General features: G+C 38.9%; 1 protein-coding gene across 5 annotated transcripts in view; it reads right to left on the reverse strand.

Annotated features, from left to right (window-relative positions):
* VPS13B (vacuolar protein sorting 13 homolog B) overlaps positions 1 to 25,145 on the reverse strand; it is a 485,884-nt gene that overhangs the window by 390,154 nt on the left and 70,585 nt on the right. For all 5 annotated transcript variants that reach the window (XM_064442323.1, XM_064442322.1, XM_064442320.1 and 2 more), the window contains exons 8-15: positions 23,167 to 23,435; positions 20,477 to 20,572; positions 20,018 to 20,140; positions 12,929 to 13,066; positions 11,490 to 11,577; positions 5,845 to 6,036; positions 5,063 to 5,232; positions 1,019 to 1,213 (exon numbers count right to left, since the gene is read on the reverse strand). In XM_064442323.1, coding sequence (XP_064298393.1) covers positions 1,019 to 1,213; positions 5,063 to 5,232; positions 5,845 to 6,036; positions 11,490 to 11,577; positions 12,929 to 13,066; positions 20,018 to 20,140; positions 20,477 to 20,572; positions 23,167 to 23,435 — 1,271 coding nt within the window. The remainder of the gene's footprint in view (positions 1 to 1,018; positions 1,214 to 5,062; positions 5,233 to 5,844; positions 6,037 to 11,489; positions 11,578 to 12,928; positions 13,067 to 20,017; positions 20,141 to 20,476; positions 20,573 to 23,166; positions 23,436 to 25,145) is intronic.

A 25,145-nucleotide genomic window follows, 5' to 3' on the forward strand; every position in this document is an offset into this window, starting at 1 on the left:
ACTCAAAATTGAAGTCCACATTTTGCAAACACTGATCAAACAGCTGCTAAAAATTTTTGAACAGAAAAAAATCCCCTCAAACTGAAAAAAACATACAGATGACTTACAATATTGTCATCCCAATCACTTTAAATGCAACAGAAGGGAAGCATGTCAACCATAAAACCTAAAGCTTGCCATGCAATTCTGGGAAGGAGTTTGTTTTATGCAGATAGTAAGAATACAATTGTTTTAATCTCTACTAAGATATTGGCACAGAATTGAATGGATAACTGGAAAAATTCTGCAAAATTACCAGGAGTAGTAGTAAATATTTACATTTTAATAGCACTGAAAGTTTTCAAAATGCCTGAGCACATCCTAAAAGGTTGGAAGGCCTGTTTTAAAACTCCGCTTGAGATTTCAATTTTTCATTCTACTAAAGTCTCAGCAGATGGCAACTGAATAATTTCAAAGCATTTTTTCAGTAGCTTCTAAAATGTCCCCCCAGCAATAAGAACTCCTCTCACATAACAGATCTTTAATCGAGAATATTCAGAGGTTTCTCCTCTTATAATGAACAAAATAAAATTTTTTGGCAACCGTTTTTGATTGCATACCTTCACTATCATGGTTTTGCTCTATCAATAATACTAAGAAGTGATGGTTTTTTCTCATAACATCCCATCAAGTTTCTAAGTGTAATTCACTGGGATCTATATATTCTATAAGCATTATCCTAGAAGAGGGGAAAGGTTTCTTTCCAAATTATTTTAACTCAATATTGCCACAAAGACTTTGGGGCTTCAGTCTGTAGTTTCCTTGTGAAGTTCTCTGTTCATATTATGAAACGTTTGGCTCAGGTCAGAAGCAGCAGTCCCAAACAATAACATTCTGTGAAACATGTTTACTCTATGTCCTTTTAGATAAGCTGAAAACTTTCTCCCAGGAAACCTGCTAACACTTAGGATTATCTACACTTATATTAGCTTTTTCTCAGTGCACTGCAGTAAGAAACAGATCTCAAGCCTTCTTTTACCTTCAGATAGCAGTGTGAGTAACAGTAATGAAGCAGGTTGTCAGATGGCTGGCTGAGGCTGCTGACCATGTGCACCAGTTGCTCAGCATACATCGGCACCGAGTGCTCCAGGTTAACCTTATCCACTAAAATTCGGACGGAAGGTAAAGGCCGCAGGGGCTGGAAGCTTGCAGCGTTTAATGGTCCACTTAAGTTCTAGGGGAAGTGGGGGAAAAACATGCAATTATTACATTACAGATGTATTATCTACCATATTTACATATTCCTACCTCCCCCGTGAACAAGCAAATCTACATGTAACAAACTTTACAGACACCATGGCCTTATGGCCATCATAATATGAATCCTCATATTTTCAAAAGTATTTATTCAAACTTTAAAATTCATGTATGAACTTTTTATCCATAATTGTCTTAGGTGTTGGTGGCCCAGGTGCTGGCAGCAGGGGCTGCAGGGGCAGTCCCTGTGAGGGGAGAACAAGGGCTGCCCCATGCTGGACACAGTTCCAGCCAGTGCTGCAACGGCCCCACTGCGGGACACAGCTGAGCCCGTCGGCCAAGCTGATGACACCTCTGTGGAAACTTACTTAAGAAAGAGCAAAAATGCCACACTGGTTGAGAAGAATGAGGGGGGGAAGTGAGAAACAGCAATACTAACAGCAAAGTCAGAGAAGAAGGAGGAGGGGGAGGAGGTGGTGCTGCAGGCGTCGGAGTAGATGTTCCCCTGCAGCCCATGGAGGAGACCAGGTGGAGCAAGTCTTTCTCTGCAGCCTATGGAAGAGATCACACCAGAGCAGATATCCACACTGCAGCCCATGGAGGACCCCACACCGGAGCAGGCGCATATGCCCTGAAGGACACTGCAGCCTTGTGGAGAGCCCACACTGGAGCAGGTCCATATGCCCTGAAGGACACTGCAGCCTTGTGGAGAGTCCACACTGGAGCAGATTTTTCCTCAAGGACTGTGGGAAGGACTCACGCTGGAGCAGGGGAAAAGTGTGAGGAAGACAGAGCAGCAGAGATGATCTGTTAAGAGGCTGACCGCAAACCCCCATTCCCCATCCCCCTGTGTTGCAGGGTGGGAGGTAGAAGAGTCAGGGAATGAAGGAGTGAAGTTGAGCCTGGGAAAAAGGGGCCATGGGGGAAAGGTGTTATTTTGATTCTTGTCTTTGTTTCTCACTATCCAAATGTATTTTAATTGTATAAATTAAATTAATTTTCCCCAAGTCGAGTCTGTTTTGCTCGTAATGGTAATTGGTAAGCGATCTCCTCCTCTTTATCTCGACCCATCTTATTCCCTCCCTCCTGTCCTGCTGAGGAAGGTAAGTGAGAGAATGACTGGGTGAACATCTGGCAGCTGGCCAGGGTCAGCCCACTACAAGAATATGCAAAGTCAAAGTATTTTGGTCTATAAAATATTTGCTTACACTTTTATCACTCCAAAGCACTATCACCATACTAAACTCATGCTGTCCTTTACACCTTTACACTGTCATATATTATTATGTATTCAGTCATGCCAGACACCTCAGCAAAAAGTTATGCCATTCCAAAGAAAACATTTGCATTTTACACATCCAAATATATTTTTCACAGTAACCACTAAAATCAAGTACTGTATCCAGTACAAGAAGGACATGGACATACCAGAATAAGTTTGTTGGAGGGCTACCAAAGTGGTTAGGGAGTTGGAGCACATGAGCTCTCTCTCAGGAGAGACTGAGACAACTAGAGTCATTCAGTCTGGAAAAAATCCAAAAGGAGATCCTACTGCTGTCTACAGCTACCTACTGGGAGGGTACAGAGAAGAGGGAGCCAGACTCTTGTCAAAGGTGTGCTGTGAGGGGATGAGGGGCAACAGACACAAGCCGAAACACAGGCAATTTCAAGCAGGTCTATGGGAAAGCTTTCTATGGAATCTCCACCCTTAGAGCTAATTCAACACTTGACCAGACAACCCCTGGAGCAACCTGCTCTACTTGACTTGCTTTGAGCAGCACGTTGGACTCCTGGAGATCACCTCCAGAGACCTCTCCCAGTCCAAATTACTCTTAGTCTAAAATTTTAAACCTGTATGAAAACAAAACAAAAAGCTGATGTATGTATGACTGTCAATCTAAGAGTCAAAATAATTATTATTTTTAATAGGCTTGACTTCACTCAGGAAATGTAAATTGAAACTCCAAGTGAAAAAAAAAATTAAATAACCAAAAGTTTACTTGAGTTCAATGTGTTTGCCTCAAACCTACAATAAATATGGGGCTGTACCCCCACTGGAAAAAACCACCACCTGCCCGTGCCCACAAGGTGAAAAGCACCACAATCCATTGGGCTATTCTGGACTGAAAGGAAATAATGCTTCCCATTAGGCACCTGGTAATGTCCCATTTTCTAATATTGGAACCTTCTGAATATATCCTAATACACCACAAGGTAACAGGTTTGTCACCAGTCCACTTGCTCCAGCCACCTTAACAGAAAAAATAAGCAGTCTGAATTTAAAAGATACACACTCCTTAAGCACATGCACCACATAAATGGCATGTGCTTGAAATTTTATAGATGTTGCAGCCTGGAGACTAGTGATCTGAGTGGTATTAATGTGTATGTTGTGTGTATTTCAATTCATCAGTAAAAATGATTATACAAACACACCGTGGAAAACACCATAAATTAATACTTCCCGTACTCTGTCCTCTTGTGCATACACATACAATCTTAAACTATATAAACATGCTGTAAATAAGCACATTCTATGAGAAAATACACCACAAGTTACTTCTCCCCTAGTCAGCGAGTATCTATTATGTTACAAAGATAATTTAATGTCATTGTGCATTCTATCGTGTAACAATACTCAAATCCATCTTCGGGGGAAAAAAAAAAGTAATAAATTTTTTCAAATGGTTTTCACCTTTCTTAAATATAAATGCTTCACAAATACTTATAAGGTTACCTTCACAACACCTTCAGAATATACAACTTCACCTCCATTTTAGATGAGAAATTATCATTGAAAAGAAAGGCTGATACAAAATTAATTCACTAATTCTGGAAGTCAGTTTGAATGCCAATTTTTAAAGTTTAGCATAGCAAAGTACTTGACAAATAAAAGCCTAACTCCCATTGCTTTAATGGGAACCACAGATAGTGAGAGCTTCCAGAAATACATCCAACTAGAAAAGCTTGTCCTCAAGTAAAATTAACATGTATTTAGTGTCCACTTGTGAAAAACACATTGAAGTGTTTAATTTCAGATTAAAATTCCTAGAAATTGAACTCAATAAAGAACTGATTTCTTTTCCCCTCTTCTTCCCCTCTTCTTCCCTTATCCATAAAATACCTTCCAGACTCTGCAGCAAGAAGTAAACTTACTACAAGTCTTCACTACAAAACACTGATTCACCCTTACAGTAGCTCAGCTTTGCACAGAGGAAGGAGTCCTGTAGGAATAAAACCAGTACAGGATCCTTTATGTGGAGTTACACTACATATACCCAGAAGATAAAACAAATTAAGGCTGTTAGGAAATTTCATTTCTGGCTCTCTGAGATAGTCACTCAGCAGTTAAACACTCAACAGCCAAAGTCCTGCTGGTGTCCTGGCTGGAACTAGTACACACAGAGCTAGCTGGCTTTTAACATCTACGAAATCTCTACTGAGGCTATGTATACCAGGGTTACAGACTTGACCAAGTTTGGGAAGACCTGCATGGCAAAATGGTAACAGGTGCTCTTGCAATCAGAAAGTTTCCATAAAACACTTCAAGTCGGAGCTACTTCTTTTTAATTTGCTTGATGATTTCAAATCTTTCTTCTTCCAAACTCTTTTTTCCTACCAGTACATGACACATTCAGTTTACAAGTCTAGCTAGTCACCGCACACACCCCTCATCTTAGGTATCTGAAAGGAAGGTTTGTGGGCACCAAATTCATTTGGAACTCAGTAATATGTCTGGCCAATGGAATAACAGCCCAGTGAGAAAATTTGTATGAAACAGCACATGCTGATATAAAGAACTGAATAAATATCTGCATATACATACCTTCTCACCCATGATTATGGGCATCAAGTGGTCTAGTAAATTGAATTCTGCCACAGGGATTATAATTGTACACTTAAGAACAGTGAACGTTGTAAGTCGAGTGGGAATGTACTCCTCCAATGATGCTATTTCTTCCGAGCTTGGCATACTTCTATTTCCATCCATAGTATCTACAATAAATCAAGATTACATACGTTTGAATAAAATATATAAAATATGCCCTAGAGTTGCTACTTCAGAAATGGTTAGGGACTAGCAAAAAACAGAACGTGTTCTCCTCCCTCCCCTTCATAGTTAATAATTTCATTCCACACTGGTTCAACCTAAGGCTAAACGCAATTGTAACTGGACTTTCCTGACTTTGAAATCTGCATAGCTCTTTCTCAGAAACTCATCTTAACAGTTTGCCCATAGCTTGTTTCCATGCATTTTTATGCTGTGTAACTAATCTTTCAAAGAAAGAAATACACACCAAGAGGGAGACTTTCTTCTCTAAGACTCCAAAATTAAGCTAGAGTTGTCAATGAAAAAAGCCCTCCTTACTCAAGAGGCTTGTGATTGAAACAAACAGCCTTTGATGTGCCTGAAATTCTCTCTGAGATTTATCCAACACTGATGGGAATATTGCAATTAATTTTATCTTTATTTTAAATTTTGTTCTTTGAACTCATGAAATCCCCTGACAGATTTGGAGTTTAACTACTTGGAAGTTGCACCTTCAAGAGCACTGAATTTGGTCTGGTTTAATTCTGTACATTTGCGTATATGCAACAGGAGCAAACCTGGCTTAGTTCTGCTGTATGGCTCATATTCATGATCCAGAGCACAAACTATCATTTTCATTATCCGGTGCACCGCACTGCTATCCAGTCGAAGAGTGAGTGGGCCCACAATGAGGCTTTTTGTTGACATCTCCTGAACATTTCCAAAATCTTCACTCTTTACTGAAGAAAGGTCTTGCTGATTCCCAGAAACTACAAGAAATTTTATAAATAACAAATTACACCAAACAATTAAACAATTTCATTATATCCATCAGCCACTTTTGTTTCAAATTCTGTATTCACAGACTTACTAATATAGAGAAAATATAACAATTGAAATTGTACACAAATATACTGTGACTAGTTTATATGTTTAAACAAACATTATTCCTGTCTAATGAAGGGCAAACAGCAAGATTCTGCTTTGCTTTCAAGCACAGCACATCTTAGGAACCCTTCCATTAGCTTTGTATCTCTCAAGCTTGGGACTCCTTGAAGGTGTTCAAACTATCTTTAAACTTCTGTAGAAACTTAATCCCACATGCTGGTGACAGCTGTGCTGTTCAAAACTTTCTACAGTTTGTCACAAAGATATCCATCCCAAACAATCAAGGAAAAGGCGTGCTGCAAAGGAACTACAGATAGGGGCCCTTGAAATGATAGGTGTTGGTATACGGGCTAGAACAGCGATGAGAATCACACTCACTTGTATTGTCATAAACCAGACTGACCCTTCCTTCCACTCGCTGAGAAGGTAAAGCATGGGCAATGAGAATGAAAACTTCTTTAATCATTACATCTCAGATCATTTTTAGAAGGACCGCCACAGAGATAAAAGGGTGGTTCAGTCTCTGCTTCCAAAATACCTACAACCTTTGTGCTCAAAATGGCAACTAGTGTATCAATTAAAGTACAGTTATCGTTTTTCTGATATAGATGTAAGGTAATGATGTAGACCAAAATCACACATTCACTGCATACAGGCTACTCATCAATTATCAAACAGTATGGCTACATTTCTCTAAACATAATTCACAGAAATTCTTCAGTTAAACTACAAAATTTCAGAAGCCTAAGCTCTCTTGTTACATATGACTTGTAAAAAAGTACCCTCACGCCTCTAACATACATACTTTGCAGAATTTCACTCTTTTTTTTCCTCTAAGAAATTATCACTTTGACAGTGTCTTCATTGCTTTGATACAAGCACTGAACATTAAAAGTCTTGCAAACCATTATACAAATGAACAGCCTTGACAAAATAAGCATCAAGATTAAATGGATTCTGAGACCACTTATCCTATAAAAATGAAAAAGTTCTGAGATAAAATTGGAGGATGACAATTCATTCAGTGAATCTGGATAGCACCTACTCCTTAGCACAGCAATACAAAATCCACCTGGTCAAAGCTATGACAAGTAAGAAAGCCAGGAAAGGCACAGCCATTGCCATCAATTTCACCCTGGTTTCCACAATTTAACAGATCTTCAGTTGCAGCGCTGTCCATTTGATGTGTTTTCCTTTACTCACAATCAAGTCATGCCTCAGAAACCAAAGTCTGTGTGAGTGGTGGACTGACTTCTTCCATGATGATCATTCTCAACAGTAATATTTTTAAAGTGATTTCACAGCTTTTATCCAATATGGATCTTGTACACCTAACTCAATGCAAGATGGGTCCCATCCCTTCCTTTCTTCACCCATCTACCCGTATGCAAATCAACCTATTTCCTGGTATAAATCTAATAACCTCCTGCTTTTTGTTACAGTAACAAACTAAACAGACCCATAGAGAAGTACAGCCCAAAACCACAGGAAAAATCTGACAACTCAAAATTCTTGTTTTACCATCTTCCTCGCTGACACAATCTGTCCATAGTAACATAAATCGCAAGACAAGCTCAGCTCGTCAGGCTGGGCAGTGGGAGCTGCAGCTGCTGCAGACGGTTGACCTACCCACTTTGTCAGAGAGATGTAGGTTCTGTCAAATTCTGAGTAGCTGAGGCTTTGTGGTTAAGCAGCCTGGCATGGTATGCTCCACAACTTCAAGGCAAATCTTATTTTTAAACCAAGTGGAAGAAAGCACATTTTATTTCTGGTTGCCTGAGAGGAACCTAGTCATCTTTCATCCCCCAGGGGAACACTCCCTTTTCCCTCCCTCAAAACAGTCTTTTTAACAGGGGAAGCAAGCTTCAGGGAAAAGGAGGGATGGATAGGGGTTTTTTTTTTCCCTTATTTAAATCATATTCTATAAAATGTTCTTGCTTCTAAGCACTGGTAAGGAAAAGGTCTCCGAATACACTGAGACTATGCTGAATTTGACACAAAGTTGGCCTAACACTCTGCAGGCCTTTCATTCCCATATACTCAGCAGAAAAAGTAACTGTCCGTAAAAAAGCCCAACAGAAGTCGATGGTGAGAGCACTTTACCACCTCTGCTTCCCTTGGCATTTGTTTACCACTTCGGAGAAGCGAAACAAAGGGGGGTGGGGGGGGTGGGGGGGTGGCGAGAGGAGGGGGGAATGTGACAGAAAGATACTACCTCTTAAAATCTATTCAAATCTTCCGACAGAACTGAAGTTACAACCTTTTTAATAAATCCTGAAAAATACTTGTTTTTCTTTAAAAAGCCAGCAATACTGCCTGATGTCAGGGTATGCTTTATTTAATGGGCAGTTAACATGCACTTTTGTCCTTCCAATTCTACACAGTATCCAGTTCAGATTAACACTATTAAGTGTAAAAAAAACCATAACCTCACATAAAAAAAATATCAAAGACAAAAGCCTTTAGAATGAATAACATCCTACCTGTTCAAAGAGAAAAAAACAAACTCATTTGTATTTGTAGATATATATTTCAATATATATATTCAGTATATAAATAATATACTGAAGTGACAACATTTATACAAATTACTTTCTGGAATAATTCCATTTAATTCTAACCAAGTGCAAAAAGAATATGATAGAAAACCTATTGGTGCTACAGAAGTAGGTGATCACAGGATACTTTTGAAACTTTGCAGAGCCATGAAGGTAAATAATTTCTGCTCACTGAGTATTCAGTTCTCTGCAAACCATATGTCTAATTCTGACAAAAAATATCCTAAAATGAGAGTGATGCATAATAAACTCGCCACCAAAATAGACAATATAAATACCAAGTAACTTCAAAAGTACACCCCATTAAGTCTGTAGGTCATGCAAATCAATGATCAGGGAACTGACAGGCTACACAATGTTTCAGGAAAACTACAGTTTTGTCCTGAAATACAAAACAAAATTTGGAAAAATAAAGTTAGAAGGGAAGGATAGGCAGAATTTGAGACTACTGTGCATGACTATCTATCTAGTTTTCATTCAAAATACTAGAAGTGATTAATGCACTTCTGTAAGTGACAACTGAAACTCCTGAGGTTAATGTTATCCATGAGGCACTTCTGGTTTAATCAGTAATCGTATGCTTCGGGAAAGGTTAAAGGGGCAAAGAAGGTGTCAAACCAAAATTGCCTTGACAGATAAAAATCTTACAATCACAGCAACTCCCTCCTATAAATGAAGTTAGCTTAGGTTTTTTAGGGGAAGGTGGTGCGCAGTGACTGTAACTAAAAACATAGGTAACAATGTGAAAACAAGAAATAGTAAAAAATGTAAAGTTTTACATAAGTACTTTCATATAAACATCATATATTAAAAACGTAGCAAGATTTCTATTGTTTTCAAAATCTTGAGGTATTTTTACCTTCATTTCAAATGAAATAATTTACACATATTTATTCAAATTCTATTTAAAAGTTACATACTTCACTCATAAAACAGAAAATTAGCTAGACAATAACTAGCAGAAAATGTCGCATTTGTTTTTCTGAGGAACAAAACTATTTGAAAATTCAAGGTTTTAAGTTCTTGATTCTAGAGTTGTAACAACAACTTAAAGCATTAATTAAAAAATTAATTACTGTATTCTTTTATGTAGTCAGGTACTAAAAAACAAAACAAAACAAAACAACCACTCAGCAAGGCTCGATCAGAAGCCCAGCTACATTTTTGATGTATTTTCCTGGTGACTGATGCAGGGAATAAAAGCCAACGCCCTGAGAAAAACTGAAAGAAAAAGAAGAAAAGCTGAAGAGAGGGAAGGAAGTCAGAAAATACCAGTAACCCGGCCTTGGGGTGGGGGGGAGTGGGAAGAAGTGGTTTTGCTCAGCAATTTCTGAAAGGGTTTAGTTACACTCAGAAAAAGATATGTCATTAAATTCTTTGCGCATTCAGAGAAACTCCACAAAATCAATTTTCTCCCATAATCAAATAATCTGTGCATATTCAAATTTTTATACCAAAATTCAAAAAGGAGATAAGGCTTATCCTAGGTCTTCAACTTCTCTGCACAGAAGTTCTGCATGCAATTATACAGTTATTTCTTCATTAAAACCAGAAGTAGACTGCAGTAGAAGCTTGACTTAATGTACATTTTCTCAGCTTCACATCACACTCACGGTACAGAGAGGGAGGCCTCAGGGCCAGGAAAAAACTGTTAAATTACCTAGTGTATCCCTCCACTATCAAAGGCAATAGCATCATTTATTTCTTTTCATAAGCTTTGCATGATCCATCCTCTAACCAAACTGGAAGTTTTTCTTTCCTACTCCTTTTATAATATCCAACAATTCCAGAAAAGAAAAACATACAAGTTGAGACTTTTCTTACGTAGAGACAAAAACATGCAAGAAAACCCAGATCAGTTGGATTAGGTAGCAAGGACAGATAAATCTTCAGTCACAAAATAGCAAGAAGTTCCCAACAGATGTCTACCGAAATCATGTTCGTGATAATAAATACACAGGTGGGGAAGAAAGCTTTATTTAGGCAATAAAATTGTGGAGCAGCAGCTGTAGATGACAATCTTCCCAGGGGTAGAGGAAAATCACATCGTAATTCATTATAAGAATATCTGCATAAAAATATATATGCATTACTCACTGATACATTAACCCTTTTGTCCTGGCTTTTATGACACTCACAAAAGTAGAGATACTTACTGCACTGAATTCACTGTATTGTCTCAGATTTAGAAAATAATTGATAGGAACCTCAAAAATTACTTATAATTAGCCAATATTTATGTGTGCATGGTTTAGACTAGTATTTGCTCACAAAGTTGTTCAGATATATACATTAAAAGAATAATTCTCCACACTCACATCCTTGCATTTTTCTCCACTGAAGATTGATAGCCCTTTTCATCTTCTGCACCAAGTAGATGATCAACTTCATTCTTCAACCAGGGTTTCTCAAAAGATTTCCACCACCCCACTCCCCCCACAAAGTCAATAATGACAACAACTTTAAAAAAAAAAAAAAAGGCATCATACTTTATGAACTTCACCACTGCTACAAGAGAACTATTTTCAGTTTAGCAACTGACTGTAAAAGGTGTTGTGATTGCTTACAGGGGGAGTGGGGGGTGGGGGGGTGGGGGGAAGGAAGAACACCATCAACACCTAACCAAAACAGCTAAGTCTCAAACATATCAATGAAGATGAAGCCGTTTTAAAACGATGGACCTAAGGTAAGTTAGAGGACAGTTGGTCAAGGACCAGCTGTGCATGAGAAGTCTTTGTTTCTATTATTTAACAGGGTAAACAAAGGAAAAAAGGTACCTTTGCCACTGGTGCTTTCCATTGTGTACAAGTAATCCATGTAGAAAGCCCCAAACCTCTGCATTCCAGCTATCTCTGTGTATGTCTCCTACCAACAAAGCAAAGCAAACAAAGAAAACGTCATATAAGGAAAGAATCTTGAGATTACCAACTGATAGGCTGTATGAGAGAGATATATTCATGTTTGGATTGTGCATCAACACACGGAAAGGCTTATCAAAACAAAGGACAGAGGTTATCCCAAAGAATTCACCTTTCCGATAGGTAATGTAACTTCTATTTGAGGCCACACAAAGGCACATCCATAATTCCAGTGGACACGCTGATCAATTAATCAATAACATCTAGTTAATTAGTACCTCTAATGGAGTAAATATTCTTCACTTGACCTCCTGCATCCAATAGATCTGCTTAATTGAATACAGTGAAAACTGGAGCTCATTCATTCTGGCTCTTTTATTTAAGGGATATTGTAGTTTTATCTTTAAACAGTACGAAACTTACTAAGACTTTAGGCCGTCATTGGGATTTATACATAATATAATCCATTATTACACAGCAGGTTTGCCTCCCCTCTTGCCAAAAAATAGGCAGATCATAAAAGCATTGAAGACAGGCCAAGGAAAGACTAAAGCTTTAACAAATAGGAAACGTTTGAATATCTATAAGTACTTGTGATTTCACTAATTAATTTCAATTTTTATGGGATTCTTCAGGGTTACACTTCTTCATCAGTAGTACTAAAGAGATGTAAATTGCAAAATTTAAATTTAAAAGAATTTAGATATATTCAAAATTGTAAGTGGCTTACCTGTACAATAACAGACCATAGAACTCCACACATGAACACACCTGGAGGGGACCATCTTGGTCATCACATCCAGTCTTTAATAATTGCAGACAATCAGGGAATAAAGTTTTACTGCACAATTTACACCAGAGTCTATTGGTGACTGAAAATTTATCTCTACCAAAGGCAGAATTAGTAACACTTCCTCTAAATAGACAAATACACCACACAATAAAATTAACACTGCCCAAGGTCTGGTTTCCAAGAGAGCACTTAGTTTGAAGACCATGAACTACTTACTGGTTGGATTTAAAGATGTATGTGCTGGTAAAGCTCGACCTTTTGCTAGCATTCCCTCATACCTCTGTTTTTCTCTGCAGGTGTTCTCTAGTTAGTGTTTTTGGAAACTATGGCATTAATTGAGATTTTGAGACAGGAGGGGAATTTGAGGTTTCTTTTGGACCTTTTTTTTTTTTAACTCTTTAAGCAACCAGGTTAACTTATGTTTTTGTGATCTCCAAAGATTCAGTTAAACATGACAAGGTAATGAAAATCAATCCTCTAACAGCACACAGACCTAAATAGTCATTAGAAATCTATCAGAGAGCATTAGAATTTTTTTCTAAAAAAACCCATATACTTGTCTGACCTTATGATGAGCTGCATCCAAAATAAATTCTGCCCGAATACTATTATTTTCTGGACTTCTGTAATCAAACAGTGAATTCGTAAGGTATGTCATTCCTTTTGCACTCAAATTTTCTCCGCAATTAAAGAAGTAAGCCTCCTTCATGACGTAGCAGAAAAAAAACAATAAGGCAAGGGAGAAAAAAAAATACAGTCAAGTTAACAGAGCAGTGGCAATTCTGCATAACACTAAAATGACATGATAGCATCCTTCAAGAGCTTATTTCATAATGAATGAAGATAAGACAGCTAAAATAACTTTGAGTAACGCTGAAGTTTGTCCACTCCCCTCCCCATTTTCAAATTAATAAAAATGGCCTGAGCTAGAGAATATTATGCAACCCATGATAGAGAACATATTAATTTCATTTTAACAGAAAATAACCTCAGCTCATTGTTACTCCAAATTCTGGACCATCCTGTTAACCATACACAATCTTGTCACTAGATGCTTCATTTCTCTGACTGACCAATGCCTTTCAGATGCTTTACCTATCCTCTTCACAGTAAGCAGTTATTTCAGTGTTTGACCTGCTTGCTACCTTATCATTCTTCTTTATTCATCTAGATTTTCACATGTTTTCTCCATATCCCAAACCCTCTATGCTTCTTTTTAATTACTTGGAGTAATTAATTTAATTTACATAATAAACAATTAATTAACAAAACTCTTGCATCAGGACTTCTTTCAAGAAGGTTATTTATGTGAGACTGAGAATAGATGGTTGAAAAAAAAATCAATCACAACAAAGCTGGAACCTTTATGAAAGGCACAGTTTCAACTAGAGCAGTACTTAAAGAGAACAGGTGAGGCACTATCAACATCACCACCACTCTCACAAAAGTAGATGTTTTCCTAGAGGGTGGCAGAAAAAATGAAAGAGAACAAAAACCCAAATGCCCCTTCTCAACTAACCTACAAGAAACTCATTTGCCCACCCACCCACTCCAACCCAAAAAATCAATTCTCTCATGATTTTATACCTCACAATCTCATAATTACTGCAGAGAAGGCTGCTGTCCAGCCCTACATCCCCAACCACATCTTCCCTGTATCTAACAAGGCCAGCACAGCACCTCTTACAGTTGGCTCACGCTTGCCTCCCCAGCCTGTCTTTCTGGAAAAGCCTATGTGTATTGACTGCAGCACACCAATCATGTAATGTGTCCCACCCCACTTCCATTATCCCAATAAAGTCATACTCTAGAGCTGGGTATGGATACCTAATTCTTCTTGATTGTTTTCTGTGTTTCATGCATTCGTATACAAATGCTTGAAATGGATGCCAAGCCATTCTGCTCTCGCATGGGAAGTATAAGAACCTGTCCCATCCTACCTACTACAGTACGGTATATGATAATTTTCCAAATAAGATACTTGACATTAATACACAGTCACTTTATATTTCTTTCCACATTCTTTATTTTTCTCCTTAAAATACTAAGACTGCAGAGAGCACTAACATCAAGTTAACAGGTCTGTTGTTGGCTGCATTACTTGTTTTTATTTATACACAGATAATAATTCCTGTTCTCCAGTAGTTTAGGGCACTATTCAAACCAGAGTTCTGCTAAAAATCCTCATTATTGAATTTAGAATCTTAATGTACCACTTCATTACATATTTTAAGAGTAGTTCATATGGGTACCTGATTTTGTCTTATTAAGCAATTCAAGTTTTGCTTCTATTTAAAATATAGAAATTAATACTGTTTTACTCCTTCACTTGATATTGCTCTCAAACTTCTTGAAAAATGAGGCAAAACACTCACTGAATATTTGAACTACACTTCTATTATCTTTAGCGTACAGTATTCACATTTCTTCCCTTCCAATCTTCTGTTGGTTTAAGTACTTTCAAAGTTTCAACTGTTTTAATTTGCTACACATGATCGAAGTATGCAGACACACAGAATGATGAGGGGTAGTAGGGTTGTAAAAAAAACGAAAGTCTTATGTTTTGCAGCTTCTCACTCTTTCATATTTGTCTTTCAAAGAGTAAGGAATAGACATTGAGTTCTATATTCCAGTGACATTAAAAAATCTTAAATCACAATCAGTAACAGCAGCCTTTCTAAATTCTTGCAATCAAGTATTTTAATTACTACATTGGCCTTCTATGATGGAGTGACTACATCAGTGGACAAGGGAATAGCTATAGATATCATCTGTCTGGACATCTGTAAGGCCTTTAACACAGTCTGCCACAACATCCTTCTATCTGAATTGGAGATATATGGATTTGATGGATGGACTAGGAATTGGTTGGATGATCACATCCAGAGGGTAGTGCTCAAACACTCCGCGTCCAGATGGAGATCGCTGACAAGTAGTGTCCCTCAGGGGTCTGTACTGGGACCAGTACTGTTTAATATCTTGATCTCATTGTTTATGTCATTGATGGAGTAGACCCTCAGCAAGTTTGCAGATGACATCAACCTGAACAGTGTGGTTGACACACCTGAATGACAGGATGCTATCCAGAGGCAAGCTGGACAAGCTCAAGAAGTGAGCCCACGTGAACCTCATGAGGTTCAACAGGGCCAAGTGCAAGGTCCTGCACCTGGGTCAGAGCAACCCCCGATATCAATACAGGCTGGGGAATGAAGGGATTGAGAGCAGCCCTGAGGAGAAGGACTTGGGGGTACTGGTGAATGAAAAGCTGGACATGAGCCAACAATGTGCACTTGCAGCCCAGAAGGGCATCCATCTCCTGGGCTGCATCAAAAGAAGCATGGCCAGGAGGTCAACAGAGGTGATTCTGCCCCTCTGCTCTGCTCTGGTGAGACCCCACCTGGAGTGCTGCGTCCAGCTCTGGAGCCCTCAGCACAAGAAAGACATGGACCTGTTGGAACGGGTCCAGAGGAGGGTCACAAAAATTATCCAAGGGCTGCAGCACCTCTCCTGTGAGGTCAGGCTGAGACAGTTGGGGTTGTTCAGCCTGGAGAAGAGAAGGCTGCAGGGAGACCTTATTGCAACGTTTCAGTACCTGAAGGGGGCTAATAAAAAAGATGGGGACAAACTTTTTTTCAGCTTTCCCTTATGGTACTTGTGGGCTATCGGTCTTGTGCCAGTATTTAACCTTAGATGGAGTTTACTACCCACTTTGGGCTGCATTCCCAAGCAACCCAACTCTAAGAGCCCGAGACCCAGCGTGCCAGGGGGCTGCTACCAGCCTCACACTGTCCGCAAGTTGCAGCCTCAATCACAAGGATTTGTGTCCCCGAAAGCAATGCCGGGGAGCAGGGTTTCTGTATGCCACATGTCCCACACCCCATCTTGAACTCTCTCTTCAAAGTTCTTCAAAGTTCAAAGGCATGCTGCATTCCACGAACCAAGGTTCGAGACATGGCCGAGGGTGCCACAACTCATCAAGAGAACGAACTACTACGCACTGCTACTGTTTCATGTAGACATGAATGACACTGAGATCCGTAACCTGGGTAAAAATCAAGGAAGACTTTCGAGCACTGGGGGAACAAGTGAAAAACATCGGCGCCCAAGTCATCTTCTCTTCCATTTTGCCAGTTCGAGGGAAGGGAGCAGCCAGAAACAGGCACATAATGTATATCAACTGCTGGCTATGTGGCTGGTGCCACCCTGAGGGGTTTGGCTTTTATGACAAGGGGTGTTCTTCAATGACTACAACATCCTAGGGAGGGATGGAATCGACCTGTCCAAAAGGGGTAAAGGAACCTTCAGCAGTAGGCTGTCTAACTTGGTGAGGGGGGCTTTAAACTGAAGGACTTGGAGGGTGGTCTCCATTGCAGAAATGCTCATACCAGCACATCCAACGGAGGAGTAGGTCAGGCCAAGCAGTGTGGTGACAGATGTTCTGTAGCTGTCTGCCTTGATGTGAAACAGAAGAGTAATCACCTCAAGTGTATGCATACAAATGCACACAGTCTAGGTAACAAACAAGAGGAACTGGAGCACCGTGCCCACTCAGAAGGGTATGACATCATAGGAGTAACTGAAACATGGTGGGACAACTCAAATGACTGGGGATCGCAATGGTTATAGGCTCTTTCATAAAGACAGGCAGGGTAGAAGAGGTGGAGGAGTCGCACTCTACATTAAGGAAGACCTTGAATGTATCAAAGTCAGCTATGGTGATTGTGACCGCTCTATTAAATGCCTCTGGGTTAAAGTCAAAGGGGTCATCTCCAAGCAGGACCTCACAGAGGGCATCTGCTCTCAACCTTCTAACCGTGATGACGAAGCCAACGAAGTGATATTTGGGGCACTAAAGCAAGCTTCTGGCCAACAGAACCTGGTCCTGATGGGTGACTCCAACTACCCAGACATCTGCTGGAAGAACAATATGGCAGCTCACGTCATCCACCAAGTTCCTGGAATGTGTAGAAGACTCTTTCCTGATATAGATGTTAGATGTGCCAACCAGGAAGGAGGCACTGCTGGACTTGCTATTCACAAACCAAGAAAGCCTGCTTTGTAATATCTCGGTTAGTGATAGCCTTGGCTGCAGTGACCACAATATTGTGGAGTTCGGGATCTTGCTGAGTGTGCTGAAGGTCAGCTCCAAGACAAGGGTTCTGGATTGTAGAAGAGCTAACTTCACTCAGGGCTCAGTTGGTAGGGATTCCATGGGATGCTTCATAGAAGACAAAGGAGCTAGTGTGTGCTGTGAATTCTTCAACAACTCTCTATTGAAAGCACAAAACCAATTTATCCCATACAAAGGAAAAGGAAGTAAGCGGAGCAAGAGGCCCCCCTGGCTCAACCATGACCTCCTGGGTCTACTCAAATCCAGAAGGAAAGCATACCAGAGATGGAGAAGTGGAGGATTATCCGTTGAGAGCTACAAGGGCATTGCCAGAGTGTGCAGAGATGCAGTTAGAGAAGCAAAAGCCCAACTCGAATTGAAACTGGCTGTAGAAGTGAAAAGTAACAAGAGAAGTAAGAAAGGTTTCTTCGGGTATGTCAAGAACAAGCAGAAAAAGAAGGAAAACATAGGCCCACTGTTAAATGGAAAAGGAGAGCCAATCACCAACAATGCTGAAGAGGCAGAGGTCCTCAACACCTTCTTCACCTCTGTCTTTACCGACACTGCTGGATCCCAGGCTTTGGGAACGAAATTGACAGTTGATCCTAACACCGACCCACCATCAGTGAAGGAAGAGTTAGTACATGAATTACTGCAGGAGCTTGACCCCTACAAATTAATGGGCCCTGACAGCATCCACCCGAGGGTGTGGAGAGAGCTGGCTGACATCATTGCAAGGCCACTCTCCATAATCTTTGAGAAGTCATGGAGAATGGAGGATGTCCCAGAGGACTGGAGGAAGGCAAATGTATCCCCAGTCTACAAGAAAGGCTTGAGGGAGGATCTAGGTAACTATAGGCCCATCAGCCTTACTTCAATCCCTGGGAAAGTTATGGAACGAATCCTCCTGAGGGCCATCACTAGTCAAATGATGCACTTGATTGGGAAAAGCCAACATGGCTTCACTAAAGGAAGATCATGCTTGACAAACCTGGTGGCCTTCTATGACAAAGTGACTTGCCTGGTTGACATGGGGTGGGCAGTGGACATTGTCTACCTGGACTTCTCCAAAGCCTTTGATACGGTCCCCCACAGTCTCCTCCTGGAGAAATTAATGCGTTATGGCCTAGACAAGTGGTCTGTGCAGTGGGTGGGGAATTGGCTGACAGGCCGCACCCAAAGGGTGGTGGTAAATAGCTCTTTTTTCAAAGTGGCAACCTGTCACAAGTGGAGTCCCCCAGGGATCAATATTGGGCCCAATGTTATTCAACAGCTTTATAAGTGATCTGGACATCGGCATCAAGTGTAGCCTGATGAAGTTAGCGGATGACACCAAATTGCGTGGGGAAGTAGACACTCGAAGAGAGAGCTGCTCTGCAGGAAGATCTGGATAGGCTGGAGGAGTGGGCCAGCAAGAACCTTATGAAGTTCAACAAGGAGAAGTGTAAGGTCATGCACCTGGGAAAACAAAATCCAGGAGTGCAGCACAGACTGGGATCCACCTGGCTGGAGAGCAGCTCTGTGGAAAGGGACCTGGCGGTTCTGGTGGACAGAAAGCTCAACGTGAGCGAACAGTGTGCTGCTGCGGCCAAGAAGGCCAACAGGATGCTGGGTTGCATCAAAAAGGGCATCTCCAGCAGAGAGAAAGTAGTCATTACCCCACTCTACTCAGCGCTAGTCAGGCCACACCTGGAGTACTGTGTACAGTTCTGGTCCCTGCTATACAAGAAGGATGTGGACAGGCTGGAAGGGGTCCAGAGAAGGGCCACCAAGATGATCAAAGGATTGGGAAGCCTGCCATATGAGGGTAGGCTGGGAGAACTGGGTTTGTTCAGCCTTGAGAAAAGGAGGCTTAGAGGGGATCTCATTACCATGTACCAGAACTTAAGGGGCAGCTACAAAGAAGATGGAGGTTCCTTTTTTACACGGAGTCACATGGAGAGGACAAGGGGGAATGGACACATGTTGCTCTTAGGGAGATTCTGATTGGACACCAGAGGAAAGGTTTTCACATTGAGGACAGTCAACCATTGGAATAATCTCCCCAGGGAAGTGGTTGACTCGGCCACGTTGGACACCTTTAAGATTCGGCTGGACAGGGTGCTAGGCCATCTTGTCTAGACTACGCTCTTCCTAGAAAGGTTGGACTAGATGATCCCTGAGGTCCCTTCCAACCTGTGATTCTGTCATTTTTAGCATGGCCTGTTGCAACAGGACACGGGGTAATGGTTTTAAAAGTAGAAGAGGGTAGATTTGTCCTAGATATATAGAAGAAGTTTTTTACCATGACGGTGGTGAAACACTGGAACATGTTGCTCAGAGAGGTGGTAGATGCCCCATCCCTGGAAACACTCCAAGTCAGATTGGACAGGGCTCTGAGCAACCTGATCTAGTTGAAGATGTCCCTGCTCACTGGCAGGGGCCTTGGACTAGATGACCTCTAAAGGTCCCTTCCAACCCAAACTGTTCTATGATTCTATAATAATTCTAAAGCATACCAGAATTTTTTATTCAGCAAGTCAATTAATATTTCAGTATACTCACTTCATCATTCCTATTCATGTTCTCTTCAAAGTCTTTAATTCCCATAATTCCTTTAAGGCACATAGCTTGGCAACCAACAAAACCTATTTGGCAGTCAAAGAAAACATCACCTTTCAGAAGAACCTAGACAGGAAAAACAGAAGTGATCTTTTTAAGAGTTCTACTCCATGAGAAGTAGAAAAGATGGAGAAAAGTGAACCAAAATATGTTCAGGTTTATATATTTAGAGCTTTAATAAATAGCAAGTTAATCAAACAGTGCACTTGGAAGGGATTAGAGTCTGATCACTACAGCACTAGAAATAGACAATTTCTATCTACATGATTATTAAAATAAACTCATCCAATATAGCAGAATATGAACAATCAATAATGAAATAATTTCAAAATATTTTATTAGTAACTATTTAGCACAGTATTTATAGTCAATCAAAAAAATCCCCCATCAATAGAAAATTACCTCAACTGTGGTTCCTTCTTGTTCCCAGCATATAACTTCTTTGGATTTTACTTTCTGAGGGCTGTAATAACTACTTTCAGCTTGCATTTCAGTAAGCTATGAAACAATAGGATAAACACCTTATATAAATCAATATTAGTATTAAACATCAGTAATGTCATTAATGTACAAACTGATGAAGACAAATTAAATTATGGGCTAAAATTTATTAACAAGCAGGAAACAGGTGCAGTTAGACAGCTGTAACACATTATCCATATTAGAACTTCTCATATTCAACTTCTGGTTGAAGTATGCCATAACCAAGTTTTAAATCCACTACAGTATTTTTAGTTTGCTTATCTAAAGAGAAACTATGTGAAAAGATGAGACAGATACACAGCTCCATTATTAACACAGTATCAAATTAGCATATAATTTGCTGTAAAAATCTGTATGTTATTTATCCTTCCCAGCAAATAAACAAACAGCATGATATTATTAAGGAAACATTTTGATTACAACCATACTCTTTTTTTCTTGTCATGGCAATTGAAAGAAGCATGCATTTATATTTCTTGTATGACTTTGATATAAAAATTTGAAGTGTTAAAACACACACACTCAGGTTAAAAACCATATAACCTGCACCTAAAAAAAAGGAGAAGAGAGGCACAAAATAATGGAGGTGTTATGTTTTGCTTTAAAAAGTACTTAAGTTTATGTTGAGCAACTTCCAATAGTTCAAATTCTGGTTTTTATAGAAAGATATCCACAAGCTTTCACGATTTCCAAGAGTGGATACACATGGATGTTGTTTCAAATTAAAATTTTGTAACCCAAATGTCCAAGAAAATTGGATTAAAAAAAATTCAATGATCACCCTTCACCTGTGTGCAATTATTGTAGAGGAAAAGCAATTAATTGATTAAAAGAACTCAGACATTGCAAGAATCATTTTCACCATTATTAGAAAATGCTACATTTAATTTGGCATGATTTTTAGCTGGAATGATATCAGCTGTTCAGAATGCTAATGCAGTAACTTGACCTTATTTTTTAACCAAAATATGAACCACAAATTAATTCCATACATTCTTTGCATGCAAGCAGAACAATGAATTCTGTTTTCCTCCTAACTGTCACCATATTAGTATCATACATCACTTTACATTTAAAATTTATAGAATGTAAGATGTTACATTTTAAGTACTTTTTATCACTTCCTAATATAAAATGCGTAAGCTTCCCAATGAAATGTTAGGAAAGCCAATCCAGAGAATCTTGTTCAAAGACGTTCATGTTATTTTTAAAAGAGTTTTCTCATGTGAGGAAAGAACACAGAAAATTACTACTGTATGACAAAGCGCAAAAGAAAGAAGGTGCTGAGCCATGATAAATGAGAAATTCAGAAGTTCGGCTGGTCGATGGGTTCTTTTAAGTGGTGTCCCAGGGATATAATTCAAGGTGGAAGAAAATATTTTCCATTATTGTTTTAGCTTTTTTTTTTTTTTTTTTTTTTAAGGAAAGCTGAAGCAGATTGACAAAAGAGAGCATGACAGAATGTCTGTTGATGCTTTACGTCCTCAAATTTTGCAACCAAATTTGCAAGGAGATTAATGGCTTAAAACATTAACCTCCTCAGGGAACGCCTACAGCTCCCAAAGCCACTTGTCTTCATCCTTTCTGACTAAGATAAGATGAAGTAGCCATGAAGGCACTCAAAACACACTCAGATGACGAACCAAATGTGCAGAAAAGGGACAGGGAGATGCTGGTGGTATTGAGTGTATAATCATGAACAAAAACATTATATGATCATTATGAAAGTACTGCAGTTCATCTGAAAGGCTCAAAATCATAAAAGTCAACTTTAGTTATTCTGCTGCTCATAGAAATAGTATTACTTCCTGTTTGGGAAAGTCCTAGACTTGATTTAATATATATATTTAATTGTAAAACCAAGACAAACTTTCTGTTGTAGTTATGCCCATAGAATTGCTTTCATATAGTTTGGCACGTGTAAGAAATATTTTGCTAATTCAGAACCTTAATTTTTAATTTCTCTCAGTACATTTTAATATCTTATTCAGATTCTCCATATTCCCTTCTGCAAGCTTATAAAAAGAATAAAGAGCAATTCTTCTGAGATTTGTTTGCAGAAAATACTCAAATCTTTCTCTACATACGTAGTTTATAGCTCAGAGTCTGTATGTAATTTATCCTCTGTTTCTTTAATTCAATTCCAACCATGGAAAAATAATTTCAATATTATCAATTTAAATTCATATTCGCACATATTATAGTTAAAAAAAAGAAAAAACAGTCCTCCAATTTAGAAGCTATATGAAAGAAAAGCTTTTTTATAAAGTATATTTATATAAACATTAGCTGGATAGGTTACTGCAAGAAGCATACATAAAAAGCCTTTTAAGCTTTTTCTCCCATTAAAAAGACTTATCTAGGTAAAATCAAGTGGTTTCCCTTTAAAATTAAAATGTTCATATTCAAATCCTACTGCAAATAGCAAAACTGCCTCACACTGCAATTAACATTCTATTATGGTGCAAGAGGAACTTTCAACATTCACTTTTTTTATTCATTAATGTAATATTCCCTGTCTCGAATGAAACGCTAGACAAGCACTCAGATCATCTTTCCACTTTCTCAATAAGCCAAATAAATCCTATACGACACAAAGAAGTACTTACCTTAAAAGTCACTGTTGCCTTTGTACAGTAAAACCCAATTGAAATAATAGGATCCTTGAGGGATTGAGATTTCTGTTGATGTAGCGTGGTTCCATCATCAGTTCCACTAGAATCATTCTCTTCATCATCGTAACTCACAATAGCAGGAACAAAAGACCAAGCCCAAGAAACCCATCCTTGTTGCTGGTCATCGTCTTGATGCAAATAAGGATCTTGATTAATATATTGTGTTGGATATTGCATTACTGAGCTTGTTTCATCTTCTGTGCCTTTTAAAACAAAAACTAAGTCAAATTTCCAGTCAATCATGCCTGAAAATAGTTTCTTATACTCAAAATTATAGTATGTGAAATTTATCTAGGACAATATTCCACATATCATTCAAGGATATTTGGTTTATAATGATAGAAAATAAGTAAAAATAACACTTGTTTGGTTCATGAACAATTTCCTGAAAAAAATATTAAGGACCTCTGCAACATTTTCATTATTGTACATCTGCAGTGAGACCAGAATTTGTCATCTATACCACATGCTTTCAAGGCTTCTTCCGTTAAAGCCCTTCTGAAGTTGCAAATTAAACCATACTTAATATGGATATATTATAATCTTGTAGTTTTCCATTTTAAAATTAAATATAAAAGGACTTCAATTGCAAAATGCCATAATAAGGAAAATGTAAACACAGCACAATTCCAAAAATGAAGATTGAAAGCCTCCTTTGATTAAAAGTCAGCCTTTCAAGTGTTCAAAGATGCAGGTTTATCTACACTCAAAAAAGCTGGTGTGCCACATGTGAGTCAAAAAGCCAAATGTTGGTCTTCTGTGAAAAAAAATATTAGGGATAGCATACAGAACAAAACAAGGATTTTCCCGAAAGAGACGAGTCTAAAATTTGTGATCCAAATGGAGCACGCTGTGCATGTACAAACAGCAGCATTAGCTTAGCCTATCTGCCTCCATCGCCACTCCTATGGGACTCACGAGGGGTATTAACTGCTTCAGAGTTTCCATGGGTAGTACAGAATACGGAACTGTTCCCACAGAGAACAATACTGAATGGGTTATTTAACTGAGAATGGAAACAGGCATATTCAATTTCTGTTTACCTGTTTTTAAATTCAGAGGACCCACTCTTATAAAGTTTTAGAGCTTTTAGTTTTTTAGTCTAATTAGCCTTTAGCCTTTTAGTCTTAATTATTTATACACTTGCACAATGGGAGAAAGCATAAGAACAACCACCCATGAGAATTCTCTGCACATGCTTGGAAGGAAGGACACCTCCTTCAACAAGAGCAATGCAAGCTTCCTTCCTGCTCTCTTTACAACTATCAGAGATCAGACTGCAATGCAAATGTAAATCTTGAAACACAGGAAATAAAGAAGAGGTGCACATAAAGTCTTGGAAATGGCCATGAGGCAGAACAGTCAGGTGTAGAAGGAAAAAGAATTGATACAAAGCATGACTTGAGTAGTTTAGCCTAGACTGATGTTGGCAAGCACAAAAGAAATGGTGGAAGGTCTGCCAAAAGGGAAGATAAATCTGGAGGTGGAGAACCTGTGTCATGTATAACATTTGGTCTACAAAGCCATAAAATTCAGCCATCATTAAGCACACCTCTTTGCTGAAGTATGTGTACACACAGAGACAACAGTAGAAGATGACAAATGATAGTTTTGTTTATAATATTTATTGATATTTTAGAAACCATTAAATAAGATGAAACAGCAGATAAACTAAAATGGTGATAACTATACACTGTGAGATAAAAGATAGAGAGGAAGACATACCTATCTTCTACCACTAAAACTACTACAACAGTTATGTCATCAACAGTCAAATTTTGCAACAAATGCACATCAGCCTACTAATCAACACACAACATCCTCTGAACACTTCAAAGCATATATATAATGTAAATTCCTTTCTAACAAGTAATACATGAAGGGGATAATGTACTTTGGAAACACAAAGTCTC

The sequence above is a fragment of the Phalacrocorax carbo genome, chromosome 2 (assembly GCF_963921805.1).
Source record: "Phalacrocorax carbo chromosome 2, bPhaCar2.1, whole genome shotgun sequence".
Lineage (NCBI taxonomy): Eukaryota > Metazoa > Chordata > Aves > Suliformes > Phalacrocoracidae > Phalacrocorax > Phalacrocorax carbo.